Source organism: Centropristis striata, chromosome 5 (assembly GCF_030273125.1).
Source record: "Centropristis striata isolate RG_2023a ecotype Rhode Island chromosome 5, C.striata_1.0, whole genome shotgun sequence".
In the NCBI taxonomy this organism is placed as follows: Eukaryota; Metazoa; Chordata; class Actinopteri; order Perciformes; family Serranidae; genus Centropristis; species Centropristis striata.
The window spans coordinates 29,295,749-29,310,683 of NC_081521.1; the positions used below are offsets into that span (position 1 = coordinate 29,295,749).

Sequence of the window (14,935 nt, forward strand, 5' to 3'; positions counted from 1 at the left end):
AGTGAATTGCATAACTTGCATGTGCACATGTGCATCCACAAGACAAACAAGAAAAAGTAGAACAAACTGCTCCATAGCGTGACCAGAGGTCAGGACTCCACAGATTACCTTTAACAGAATCAAATCCTCAGTGATTCCACTCACCGGTGCTTGTAACCACGGCAACAGCACCGCTGCCTCCCGGCCCTCCTCCTTTGGCCTGAATGAGCTGCGTCCCACAGAACAGAGTGTGTCTGCGCTCCGTCTCTGAGCTGTACCTCCCCTCACCGGTCGGCAGTGGGGTTTTCAGCACTGGGACACTTTCACCTGGACACAGGAAGGATGAGAGCAGGTGAATACAGTGACTCCTCACCAAGGTTATAAAAGTTTGGGATTCTTCATTAGTTTTAGTGAATTTTTGTTTTCAAATTCAGTTATTTTTAATTAGTTTTAGTTTAGTTTTTATTAGTTTTATTGGTAGTTTTGCCTTATCCATCTCAGGACCAATAAGGTTATTAACTATTACAGCTCCAGGTGTTTTGAATTTTGTTCGAGATTATCCCCGTCTCAATAAACAGATTAACCAATGCTTCCTCTATGAAAAACTTCTCAAACACAAAAACGAAAAACATTTTCACTATAATTTGTTTATTTTAGTTAGTTTTCTAATGAAACAATACAGTATCAGGTTTTTTTTTGAAACTTTTAACAAAGATGTTTTTTCAACTCTAGTTTTGGTAATTTTGTTAACTATAATGACCTTGCTCCTCACAAAAATATTTTAAACAAGCTGAAGACACAGACAGGGAAAAGAGTGGGCACCATGTACTTAATAATGCAAATGTTTTTACCCTGATGCTCCTAATTAAAATTAAGGAACAGAAATTTGAGGGGGGGGGGGGTTTAAGTAAGATTCAAGAGGTTTGTCAAGATAAAACACTAAGTTCAGCTTAAGGATGTAAAAAAAAAAAAAGTATGTCTGAAGTATCTAAAGTTCCCTCTTTACTGAGGGGTAAGATATCAAAGGCTTGAAACATCACAAGGTTATATAACACTTCAGTCCTCTGATGAATTTGCAGCTTGAAAATCACTTTTGATGGCCAATTTGTGACTCTAATCAGCCTCAAGGTTGTGAAATGTTACATGACCCATGTAAAATATAAAGTCCAACATAAAAGGTGAGAAACGGTTATGCTCTGAGGTTTGTTTCTCTGGCGAACAGGGGAAAGAAACATTGGTACCTACTTATCTTTAGAATAGCCTTTATTGTCATTGTATATATACACAACGAAATTGGAGTGCAACTCCCATTGGTGCAAATAAGAAACTTAAAATATATATATATACATACACGGTAAAAAAAATAATTAAAAAAAAATAGAATAAATAAATAAAATAAAATAAAATAGATTTTTTACATGGGCTATGCTTAAAAATGTGTCCTCAGATACTTTAAGGCCATTACTGGTAAAAGTACCTCCCTACTTGACAAGACTACTTGATTGGAACCATGGAAACTATTTGACATAATCAAATAATTGGTTTATTCTCACAGTTCCCCATGTGCTGACTGAACTTGGGAAGTAGGCCTTTTTGTTTTAATGCCCCTGCAAGCTGGAAAGATCTTCAACTTACACTGAGGTTCAACATGCCTAGCATTTTCACTTATTTATTTATCGTGTCTGTGATCTGTATTTTTAATTTGTAATTCTGTACTGTTTGTAAATGTACTCGTCGTCACTGTAAATGAGGGAAACTTCAGTGCCTTACGAGTTTAATGACAGTGTAATTATTGTTCATCACCTGTGAGCATGCTTTCGTTGACCAGACACTCCCCATCCAGCAGGGCAGCGTCACAGGGAAGCAGCAGTCCTTCCTGAGGGATGATGAGACAGTCACCGGGGACGAGCTCCTCCGAGCTCACACACTCCTCCACTGGAAAAAAAACAAACAACTAGTTATAATTATCCTCGTAGAGCGTTCTGGGTTTAATGAAGAAATACTTCATTCAGCTCAATAAACCAAATTAATTATATTTTACATTCACATTCAGACACAGAAGCTACAACCTTGTGAGTCTCTCTGTGTATGTTTGTGTCATCATGGCAAAATGTGGTCCCAGGAGACACCTACGTTTTTTCCACTAGAGCTCTGCTCAGCCCAACTCGTTCTTTATTGGTTGTCTATTTGCAAAGGTTGTGTCCCTTTTTTAAGCACCACCTCGATTGTGGTTCGAAGCAGGCTGAGATGATACTAGAAGGTCGAGTTAAAACAACGGAGAACACAGATTGTTCTGAGAGAATCATCACTAGCAGGACACAGGAAACCCTGTACAAACTGCCAGTTTTAAGTCAAATTCAAAGTCTGTTAGCTCTTGAAGAATGAGACAGTCTGATGGCTGTAGGAGCGAAGGATCTTTTGAATCTCTCCGTCCTGCAACGGGGAGAGAGGAGCCGTCCACTGCTGTTTTTTTGGCCCATAAAGGTTTTGTGTAGCGGATGATCTGGGTATTTCAAGATGGCCTGGAACATGTTGACAGGTCATCTCTCCACCACCTCCTCCAGTGTGTCCAACCTGGCTCCAACCACAGAACCAGCTCTTCGACTAGTCTGTCCAACCGCCTTGCATCTCTGTGTCTGATGCTGCCTCCCCAGCAGACTGCAGCATAAAACAACACACTACCACCACAGACTGATAAAACATCTGCAGCATCTTACTACAGATGTCCAGAGATCTGAGCTTCCTCAAGAAAAAGAGGCGGCTCTGCCCCTTTTTGTAGAGAGCGTCTGTGTTTAGGGACCAGTCCAACTTATTATCCAGGTATACACCTAGATACATACATTTTAAATAGCTGAATGACTGTCAAGAGCAACCGCAATTTTCTAAATGTAGATTTTGCAGCCAGCAAAACTATTTTGTATACTATGTCACACATTGACAATGTACGGTAGACATTCCTCTGTTGGGTGGCCGATGAATGCAGCAAGTGGAGGACATCACAGCAGTGTCACGAGACATTGATTTGGTAATCAGCTGAGAATGCCCCAGGATATCCGCAGAGGAAAACAAAATACAGAAAAGGGCGTGGTAATGAAAGTACGTTGAGTGAAGTCCAGAAGAGTCGTGCAGAGCTGCAGCATACAGGGGATACATGGCTTCGGAGTTCTGCCAGGCATGTCGGTGTGTGTGTGGACAGATTTTTATCACAATGATAGCTTCACAACAATACAAGATGCAGCCACAGGACTTTACTGGTCTTTAGCAAAATTAAGGCAAAGTTAATTTTAGTATCGCGGCTGGTGTGATCCCACTGCAAGATGAGTCCCAGAGTAAAAAGTTCCACAGGTTACAGTTAATGAAAAAGCCTGTTTTTGCTGCACTTTGATTTACAACTCAAGTTTTTTTAATCCACTTGAATAATGTGAGGACAAAGAGTAGAAATGAAGCTCTATTTGTAAGAAATACAAACTCCCAGAGATAACTCTACAGTTGATTGCCTTATTATAGTTCTAAGTTATATTCACGACTTTGACTTTTGATTTTCAGGTGTGAGAAAAGGAGAACTGAAACATCAGTGGTTCAAGAGATGTACCTATTTATAAAGAATACATTGCAACTATTATTGTCAACCATTTCAATCTACACCTGGGGAAGGGTTTCAGATAACAAATCAATCTTTCCTCTTTCTAAATCCCTTCAAGTTATGAGCATTTATCCAAAAATCAATCAAAACCATAAGCCTCTTCACAAACCCTTCGACTCAATGATTTGTTAATGTCGAGCGGGGCTGTTCTCAATCTTCACGTATATTTTAAATGTTTTTGCTTCTTTTCTGCCTTCAGATGGAGCACATTACTGCAGGACTCATATTTTTTTTTCTAACCCATTTTTCTACCTCAGTATTTTATTCAATTGTATACTTTTTATTGTATTCAAATACCAGACTGCTATGACAACCTAATTTCCCCTTCTGGGATGAATAAAGTAATCAATCAATCAATCAATCAAGCAATCAATCAATCAATCAATGTTAATGCCAAGTGAACAAGACCTGAAATATGAATCAAATAACAAATTCACATAGATCATTGTCTATAATGAGGATACTTTTTTTTTTTAAACTCACCTCCTGAGTCTCTCCTTATTGTAACAGTTGTGATAAAGCGGGCCATGTTGCTCAGAGTGACACTTTGCTGTGGAGTAAGGTTTATATTATATTATTTACAGAACTACACACAGAACAGATTAGAATCACATTAACTATCCCACTACAAGCTCACCTGACGGATGTCATAGAGTGAGATAATGATGGAGATTATGGAGATAACAATTATACATATGGCGTAAAAATAATAATGATCAATTAGCCACAGGGTGACGCTGAACACTTGGAACACATAGAATGGGTTGAGGACCTGGAGGAGTGAGAAAGAGAAGAGAGAGAAAGAGTTGGATCAATGTGAAACTATCATAAAAAAATCAATCTGAAGCAGCAGAAAAAGTATGAAGGATTTCCCATCTTACCTCCTCAAACAGCAGTTTTAAGTACGGCTTCACAGGCACATCGATAAGGTTGGGCCCGTACATGCGTCTCCTGAAAGAATTCACATCATGAATTACTCAGCAGTGCCCTCTGAGATTAAAGAATCGGTTTAATTCTCCATTCATGCATCTCCTTTCTTACCTCAAGCTCTGCTCCAGGTGAGTCAGGCCCTTTTGGAAGCTGTACAGGTCCTTATAGGTCCAGTCCTCATTGAGGACACTACAGACAGAGACAGACGGTTTAGACGTTATGGTTAACCCTCTGACCCCCAAGCAGTTTCAGGGCTTTTTTTTAAAAACTCCCTGTAGCTTTGTTTTCCGCTGCAATATACAAGTCCTCGGTGGAAACAGCACAAGTAGGGAGAACTCAAAAATGTCTGTTGTGCATGATAACACAGTTGTAACGTCATAAATCATTAAAAAAGAAAAAATATGCAAGTTAAATATCTTTGATAATTCATATGACAGAAATTTGAATCAAACTGAATTTATATATTAAAATAGGGGGCAGTGGTGGAAAAAGTATTCAGATCCCTTACTTAATTAATGTTATAATATCACACTGAAATGACTCCACTACATGTGGAGTATCAAAAAGTATCAAAAGTAAAAGTAATCTTTATGCCAAATGGACCCACTCAGATTTTAATTTATAATCTTAATATATTATTGAATTATTATTGATGCATTTATTTAAGCAGCATTTTAATTTTCTCTATGTAGGGGTCATTTTAACTACTTAATATACTGTTATTGGGTTTGGTTAAAAAAAAAAAAAAAAAAGAAATACCTTAAATCTTGACCTGATAAGTAACTAAAGCTGGCAGCTAAATGTAATGCAGTAAAAGTCCAATATTTGCTTGAAAATTAAGTAGAAGTACAAAAAAATTACATGAAATGGAAATATTCAAGTAAAGTACCCCAAAATTGTACTTAAGTACAGTACTTGAGTAAATCTACTTACTTACATTCCACCACTGATAGGGGGCTATACATATTGAACTATTCACATTTTTACAACCTCAACTTTCTAACCTCTCTTGGCCAATTGCGCTGAGAAGTTCAGGATTTAACGTTTTTACTGGTTCTGTAATCTACAGAAATGATAAAACAAAAAAAGCACGATTCGCACTGTCCTTACGCACTGCTTGATAGCACCTTAATCCTATTGGACTCAAACTTTACCCATGGCACTTACTCATGTGTAGTCTTTTGACTTAATCTTTGCTTGTGTTGAACAAACTCTCAAATTGCTTTGGATAAAACCATCTGCTAAATGACATTGTAGAATTGTAGGTTCTGGTTAGTGCAAATGCCTTGTTTTTGGCAAAATGTTAAACTGGACATGAAGACCAAAGACTGAAGCTTAGATTTTGTCCCTTTTCCTGTTTTTTAAGGACCATTGGAATTTTGAAAATTCAAAGATCATTTCTGTTGTAATTTTGGCTATTTAAAAAAAAGGAAACACAAGGAAAGGAAAAACATCTGCCAGCAGATTCAGCAGGTTAATAAAAAAGGAAATATTAGACCTTAAGCAATATATTGAAAAAATATTTGAGCGTAAGCAGAAAGTAGCACTGCTAAACAGAGTTTCAATCATAATTTTACAAGATTAATCTACCGGTGCTGTACTCAGTACCTGACGCGACAGAAAGCTCCTTTCCTGTCCAGCCAGAGGTAGCGCAGTCCTTCAAACAGGTAGTAGTGAAGCAACGTTTTCTGCAACACAACAATGGCCACTTTTTAGTCTGAGAAAGAAGATACTTTGCACATTATTATGCCTAATATCCACTCCCTCCTTACCTCCTCCTTGTGCAGCTGGACTGTATCTCTCCATTCATTGTCCTCAAACTCACCCAACATCTCCAAACTGAAAGAAACAAAGCCAGTAAGTAAAGCCTACAATTAATTTTGCTTTCATCTTTTTAACAGTTTTCTCAGATAAGGCTGTAGGTGATCCTTTCAGAGGACAGAAACGTGCAGCTGACCTGCCCTCCTCCATCTCCTCTGTGAGGACCTCCACCACATGCTGCTGGCCAAAACTGTCCTGATGGAGACAGAACACAGATGCAACTGTGATCGCTAGACAATTGCTGGTTTGCTGCACAATATACATGCTCTATATTGTTTTCTGTGATTTGAATGTATGTTGTGTTTAAAATAAATGGAAAAGTGAGATAATGACTGGCGTTTTACTACTATATTTGACATTAACATAGTCATATTATAACATGTATTCGTACCAGTAGCAGCTTGAAACCAGATAATTTACTACATACTACATTTTATTAAGGAATTAAATTATTATAGAGCAGAATTTAGTTCAGAGCTTTGGTCCGGCCCTCTGCATCCTAAACAGAATCTTATGTGGCCCCTTGAGAAATTAATTGCCAAACCCCTGATCTAGATCTAAGGAATCTATAGGCACCATGTGCCCCAGGATATCGTGTCAGGAAGTTCTCGTAATAACCCTGCAAAGTTAGGCTTTTTTTCATTCAAAAAAAATTCAGAGCAGTGAAGCTTAAAGTTGAGGAAAGTTTGAGAAAATGCTGCAGTTGTTGTCGTCCATACATGTTTGATATCAGTCAAGTTAAATTTGACTGAATACTTTGTTGGTCAGTCTGTGGGTTTGAGTCTCATTGTGGAGAAATAAAAAGACTGAAGTGAGATGAATTGACTGAGAATTTTCTCTTATTTGACAAAACAATTCTTGATTGAATTTAATTTTGTGGACACAAAATGCAGTTAAACAGTTAAATCGCAATATATTGTATGGCAGTGTTCACCATAATCGCAAAATGCTTAAAATCACAATAATAACGTATCGAGACTCGAAGTATCGGGGTAAAATTGTATCGTGGAGCCTATGGAGATTCACACCTCTGGTGAAGCAAGATGAGGTATTTATTATAACAGGACTCATTTGGATTGTCGAAGGCTAATATTTCAATTTTAAGCTGGTAATTGCTGGTGTAGGTTGTGTGTTTTCTGCTGCATTTATTTCTTGCCAGTGTGGAAAAGACTCTTACATCATTACAGACTTTGACCTTTCAAACTAACATTTCAGTGTAGGCTTAATTGAAGAACATAAAAAGATAAAGAGGGACAAGGTGACACGCAGGTCAGATGCGTCAGAGAAATCCAGTTTCAGTAATAATGCCAGATGTCAAGGAGGAATCAATTCACTTTCTCACTCTTATTAGCAGAATGTCTGCCAAAGCCAGAGGGCAGGAGCAGCAGCGGGCGAGGACAGCAAGCCGCGGGCGCCAGTGAAACACAAGCAGGAGGAGACCCAAGGTGAGCAAGGCTGCCAGGCGACACAACCACACCCGCCAGCGCACCCACTTATACCCTTGGACATCCTGGTGAGGCAAAGGAGTCAGATCAGGGCCATTCAGATTGAAACACAGGTTAATTTCCATACAGCTGGTCAGTTTATCAGCATGATAAATAGGCACATATTATGACTGCGGCTTTCAACAGTGAAAACTCTGCATCTGTAATTATAGCCAGGGTATTAACACCCATGCACATGTCTTATAAGCTTTGCATGAACAGGTGACAGGTGTCATTGTAGGTTTTCACCACATCAAACAAGCAAAGCACACAACTGCTTCACCTGTCGATCTGTCAACAAAGACTTCATAGTTGCTGTATTTCTTTCTCCCATTTTCTCTATTTTGCAAATGTCATACACTTGGTTTGTTTAGTAGAAAAACTGTGGAGGGTCTTACCATGTGTGAGTCAGGGCTGAGCAGGGGGTCCCGTGGACTGGGTGAGGGGAGTCCGCTCTGCGGCTCCACCACACTACCTACAGAACAGGTTAACACCACGATATCCTCATTAAAAGAAGCGAGCAGCACAACACACCCTTAAAGTCAACACTAACAACAGACACACTGCGAAGCTCTAGTATACTTCATATCGTGCAAGTTATCTTGTGCTAAATCACATCACAACACATTCCTGAGTGTACCGGGTACACCGAGCTGGAAACATTAACCGAGTAAAACATCCCGTAAAGAATACGGTTTTGCGCTTGCTACAAACTCTGGGGAATGTCAATAGCTTAACTGAAGACCAGAGGAGATGAAATACCATTAATAAAAGTTTGAGGGATTTTTACCAGACGCTGGCTTCAACTTCAAAAGACTTGACAAATATCGAAACAAAACATTCTCCTTTCGTATTGAAACACATAACACATACACACTGAACTTACCGCCAACTCGACACCTTGAGTCTAAAATAAATATAACTCTTAATGATAAAGTTTCGGGTTGTAAGTGCCGCCGCTATTGTATCCCAGTTTCCTTCCTGTCCCTTTTTTCCCCACCTGCGTGCGGTGTCTCGAGCGTCAGATACCTGACTGCTCTACTTGTTCAACCGGCTTTTGAAGCAAATGTGATACCAGAGGCCACACCGCCATGTCTGACGACGACGAAACCCCCCACAATCAATCATTTGTCATCTAAGAAATTAAGAAGGAAAAGACACTTTAATGCCTTTATTTTCACGTTGTGGCCACGAGGGTAGACGGGTTACACCGAGACACTAGGACAGAGATGAGGGAGGACACTGTCGCATTGTTTGATAACGGAAGGTAAACGTGTAAACTTGTAAATAAAAACTTACTGTTTTATTGAGTGTTGATTTTATGATTTTTTGTTTTTATTTCTATACATGCATATTTTATTTTGTGCAGGAAGTACATTTTATTTTATTATTATTATTTTATTGCATTTTACTGTTCTATTGTTTTCTACATCTCTTTGTATTGTGTTATTTATTTATTGTTTGTGCAGCACTTTGGAAACCTTGTGTTTACTAAAATTGTGCTATATAAATAAATTGGATTGGATTGGATTATGTTGGCACCAACACAGTATTATCAATGCCACCACATATCCAAATCAAGTCAAACAATTAGTTTAATATCAGGTTATCGTTAAGGCAGTGGCTTCCTGTTGATAAGAGACTGTGTTTGGTGTAAAGGACAGTGGTGGAAGAAGTATTCAGATCCCTTACTTAAGTAAAAGTACTAATACCACACTGTGAAATTACTCCTGCAAAGTCCTGCATTCAAAACTTACTGAAGTAAAAGTATCAAAAGTTAACAAAATACTATACTAATACTTATCAAAAGTACTTAGCTAAATGTAGTGGAGTAGCCTTGAACTTTTTATCTATCGAACAAGGTATTAAATATGTTTTTGTTATACTCGTATTGTAATGTGAGTTTAAAATACTAGTATGGTGACAACCTTATTCGTCTTATATGCGTCCGTGTTCCCTTGTACTGTGTAGGAATTCTTTTGCATAATATACACACTGCACACAACAAAACCACAGAAATGAGTCATTATGCACATGATTGTAATATAATCATGTGAAAGCTTATCGAGGCAAATGTAGCCTAACTGAGTTATTCTGCTAAATCACATGCCTCCTTTGTCCTAACTAGGCCATTCTCTACCAAAAGTACAAAGTATCAGGTCCGCAATCAAATCCCACTGGCTTTTGGGTTTAAAGTAGTTCCTCATGTGCCAGCCTTTTTGGAATGATCTAATAAAGTTACACCATTGCAGCAAGTGTTTCCTTTATCTCTAAAGTGGTACTGCATTGCAGCTGAGTTCAAGTAACCAATCCATGCACGCCTAAAAAGAGTGACTCAACACACACAGGAATCCGAGGCATTTAAAGCTATCATTATGTCCACTTTAAATTACCTTTGTCCCAGACATCAATCAATAACTCTGTTCAAAGGGCCGACTACATTTGGAGGAGAGAGGCCACAATGGATATTATATCCCTACACAAATATGACTTTATGAATCCTGCTCTGTTCAATGAGCTGTGGATTATTACCCTGAGAGAGAGCCCAGCCTTTCAGCTTCATCTTCAACCACACCACTGTACAGGGCAAACTTTCCAAAATGCCATAAAAAGGGAAACAAGTATCCAAAAACAACTAAACAGGCACAATCTGAGCTGAGGATGCAAAAAAAACAACCCCGAACCTCAAACAGCATCATGTGAGTTTCATCTACAGGCTATGCCAACATCCTGTAGTCAAATGTTTGGTGGCCAGCCTGACACCTGACTAATAAAGTTTAATCTCTTAACTGCAATGACTTGTGACTTACATGTACTCTAACCCTGAAGCTTACCAAAAACACGTAGCCGCAGTAATAACAACAGCAGTAGTAACGTATGTTTACCTGTAGCAGTATTAGTAGGGCAGTAGTGAGGTCTGTGGATTATACAGACTATCAGGGTGCAATGTTTCTGAAAATAGATGTTGTTGTTGAATTTAAATGTCATTCTTCACCTCAAATGAAATGCTTACCATCTCCAATGTAATAGGGACGAAGCAGAGATTGATATCTCAGTCAAAGCTGTGCAAATAAACCAGAACACCTGCCTGGCTTCATATTACCACAGGCAAGAAGGTGAGCTCTTTTTATTATTTTGTCATTTAAGTGAAATGACCATTTAAGGGGCAGGGTTTTTTATTCTGTAGCTTTTCACTAGCGCTTCTTAAATATTCAGATCCAAATATTCACATCTTGGTCAAAGTATGGATGTTTTAGTCCCAAAATGCTATTTTTCCAAATCCTTCTGAGAACTTATTCCCCTGTGACCTGATGGAGGTTTCTGGACGATGAAGTTGCTACATATATATCCTTATTGGGCAGTCCTAGAGGTTAGGAATCAGACTTGTAACCAGAGGTTCGAATCCCAGGACTGACAGGTCAAGGACTGAAGTGCCCTTGAGCAATTGCAAAGTTTGAATTTCCCTATCGTTGGACTAATCTTATTCATTACAGACTAAGCTAAGCAATGTTCTGCTCTGGATGCTATGTTAGTTCGCATACAAAACCGAAAGTCACTCAACAATCCGGGCCCATAATCCCGACGAGCATAGCCTTCACAGCAGTATAGTCTGTGCCATGAGTAAGTGCTAGTGTTCACATCTTTGGTCGTAGATATACTCGCTGTTTAACCATGAAGTTGGGTAAAAATTGGGCTGCTTTGTGAAAGGAATTGTTCACATATTGCCTGTGTACAACCCGTGTTACTGGAGGTCTTCACCAGAGGGCACACCGGAGAAGTCAGGACTAATAGAGAGCAAACAAATGCACACAATGACATACTTTTGGAGGCCAACCCAGAATTAGCATCTATTGCCTTTGGAATCTTTGCACTGGACTTTGAATCATGGCAGAAAATAAACTCTGTGGCAAACACACGTTTCTGAAGCTTACGCATTTTGTTCAGCAGGATAATCTTCACAAATGAACACCACTTTTATGATGTTTGATGTGTTAATGCAGCCAACGAAAGTAAAAAGCTATGCTATAGCAAACTGTTAAACTACACCATAGTCACAAGACTTCTAATTCACTACTTCAGACAGTCTCCAACAAGATAACCAGCAGTTTTGACAAGCTAGTGAATCAATAGCCTAATAAATTGTCTATTAAGATAATTTACAATCTACAAGAGCTTGCAAGGTCACTGAAAAACATGACTAAAGGCTGTAGGACGGACTAGTGACAGAGTTACCGTCCATGTTTAATGAGCCTTAAACTGGGGTTAGTAAATAACGGATTTTATGTCATACAACAAAATGTGAACATCTCCAAAGCTTGTGTTAACCACAGACCTTATTTCATGGATCTAACCAAAAACCAATTCAAAATCCTCATTGAGTTTAAGATATTAGACTTGCTGGTTTAAGAACTCATTCCTGTGGTGCCCTTTATCAATACTGGTTTTGCGAAATGTAAATAACAAACATGGCAACACTCCTGGAGGTTAGTTTATTAAAATATATTAGATAGAAGCTTTGAAACGGATACTATTGTTAATTTTGAGACCACCGCATAAAAAGTAGCAGCAGCGGCATGTAGATAGATAGAAATGTAGAAATAATTAACCTATGATAAATCTGAATAAAAAATAAAAATCTTGGCTAAAATAAAATATTCAACATTTGCAAAGAAATTTTACTTTAATTGGGAAATTAACTTTTCCAGGAAAATAAATAATGTGCAAATAAATGTGCAGATAAATTAAACATTTGCAAAGATGACAAGGTAATGTAGAGAAAATTGAGAGTGCTACTCCGACACTGCCCCTACCTTTCATGTGTGTAGGACACCTGCAAAAACAATACTCAAAGAGAGTACTTGCTCCAAGATGCAGGACATAAAGTTCCTGCTCTGTTCAATGAGCTGTGGATTATATAGAGCCCAGCCTTTCAGTTTCATCTTCAACCACACCACTGTACAGGGCAAACTTTCCAAAATGCCATAAAAAGGGAAACAAGTATCCAAAAACAACTAAACAGGCACAATCTGAGCTGAGGATGCAAAAAAAACAACCCCGAACCTCAAACAGCATCATGTGAGTTTCATCTACAGGCTATGCCAACATCCTGTAGTCAAATGTTTGGTGGCCAGCCTGACACGTGACTAATAAAGTTTAATCTCTTAACTGCAATGACTTGTGACTTACATGTACTCTAACCCTGAAGCTTACCAAAAACACGTAGCCGCAGTAATAACAACAGCAGTAGTAACGTATGTTTACCTGTAGCAGTATTAGTAGGGCAGTAGTGAGGTCTGTGGATTATACAGACTATCAGGGTGCAATGTTTCTGAAAATAGATGTTTTTGTTGAATTTAAATGTCATTCTTCACCTCAAATGAAATGCTTACCATCTCCAATGTAATAGGGACGAAGCAGAGATTGATATCTCAGTCAAAGCTGTGCAAATAAACCAGGACACCTGCCTGGCTTCATATTACCACAGGCAAGAAGGTGAGCTCTTTTTATTATTTTGTCATTTAAGTGAAATAACCATTTAAGGGGCAGGGTTTTTTATTCTGTAGCTTTTCACTAGCGCTTCTTAAATATTCAGATCCAAATATTCACATCTTGGTCAAAGTATGGATGTTTTAGTCCCAAAATGCTATTTTTCCAAATCCTTCTGAGAACTTATTCCCCTGTGACCTGATGGAGGTTTCTGGACGATGAAGTTGCTACATATATATCCTTATTGGGCAGTCCTAGAGGTTAGGAATCAGACTTGTAACCAGAGGTTTGAATCCCAGGACTGACAGGTCAAGGACTGAAGTGCCCTTGAGCAATTGCAAAGTTTGAATTTCCCTATCGTTGGACTAATCTTATTCATTACAGACTAAGCTAAGCAATGTTCTGCTCTGGATGCTATGTTAGTTCGCATACAAAACCGAAAGTCACTCAACAATCCGGGCCCATAATCCCGACGAGCATAGCCTTCACAGCAGTATAGTCTGTGCCATGAGTAAGTGCTAGTGTTCACAGCTTTGGTCGTAGATATACTCGCTGTTTAACCATGAAGTTGGGTAAAAATTGGGCTGCTTTGTGAAAGGAATTGTTCACATATTGCCTGTGTACAACCCGTGTTACTGGAGGTCTTCACCAGAGGGCACACCGGAGAAGTCAGGACTAATAGAGAGCAAACAAATGCACACAATGACATACTTTTGGAGGCCAACCCAGAATTAGCATCTATTGCCTTTGGAATCTTTGCACTGGACTTTGAATCATGGCAGAAAATAAACTCTGTGGCAAACACACGTTTCTGAAGCTTACGCATTTTGTTCAGCAGGATAATCTTCACAAATGAACACCACTTTTATGATGTTTGATGTGTTAATGCAGCCAACGAAAGTAAAACTGTTAAACTACACCATAGTCATAAACTACACCATAGTCACAAGACTTCTAATTCACTACTTCAGACAGTCTCCAACAAGATAATCAGCAGTTTTGACAAGCTAGTGAATCAATAGCCTAATAAGTTGTCTATTAACATAATTTACAATCTGAAAAACACAACTAGAGACTGTAGGACGGACTAGTGACAGAGTTACCGTCCATGTTCAATGAGATGACCAAACGGTCCCTTACAACCACTGTAGTCTCATTTAGCCACTTGTAAGCAACCGCCTTAAACTGGGGTTATTAAATAACGTATTTTATGTCGTACAACAAAATGTGAACATCTCCAAAGCTTGTGTTAACCACAGACCTTATTTCATGCATCTAACCAAAAACCAATTCAAAATCCTCATTGAGTTTAAGATATTAGACTTGCTGGTTTAAGAACTCATTCCTGTGGTGCCATTTATCAATACTGGTTTTGCGAAATGTAAATAACAAACATGCAACACTCCAGGAGGTTAGTTTATTAAAATATATCAGATAGAAGCTTAGAAACGGATACTATTGTTAATTTTGAGAACACCACATAAAAAGTAGCAGCAGCGGCATGTAGATAGATAGAAATATAGAAATAATTAACCTATGATAAATCTGATTTTAAATAAAAATCTTGGCTAAAATAACATATTCAACATTT

The 14,935-nt window shown here is 38.5% G+C and overlaps 1 protein-coding gene across 2 annotated transcripts in view; it reads right to left on the reverse strand.

Annotated features, from left to right (window-relative positions):
• Positions 1-14,935, reverse strand: part of atp13a2 (ATPase cation transporting 13A2) — a 29,668-nt gene that overhangs the window by 13,187 nt on the left and 1,546 nt on the right. The window contains exons 1-12 of one of the 2 annotated variants that reach the window (XM_059332938.1): positions 8,744-8,930; positions 8,256-8,332; positions 7,716-7,883; positions 6,510-6,568; positions 6,325-6,391; positions 6,161-6,240; positions 4,664-4,741; positions 4,504-4,573; positions 4,260-4,394; positions 4,106-4,172; positions 1,783-1,914; positions 145-306 (exon numbers count right to left, since the gene is read on the reverse strand). In XM_059332938.1, the coding sequence (XP_059188921.1) occupies positions 145-306; positions 1,783-1,914; positions 4,106-4,172; positions 4,260-4,394; positions 4,504-4,573; positions 4,664-4,741; positions 6,161-6,240; positions 6,325-6,391; positions 6,510-6,568; positions 7,716-7,883; positions 8,256-8,258 (1,021 nt within the window). In that variant the 5' untranslated portion in view covers positions 8,259-8,332; positions 8,744-8,930. Of the gene's footprint in view, positions 1-144; positions 307-1,782; positions 1,915-4,105; positions 4,173-4,259; positions 4,395-4,503; positions 4,574-4,663; positions 4,742-6,160; positions 6,241-6,324; positions 6,392-6,509; positions 6,569-7,715; positions 7,884-8,255; positions 8,333-8,743; positions 8,931-14,935 lie in introns of those variants that run through there. The other variant, XM_059332937.1, reaches the window with a different exon arrangement.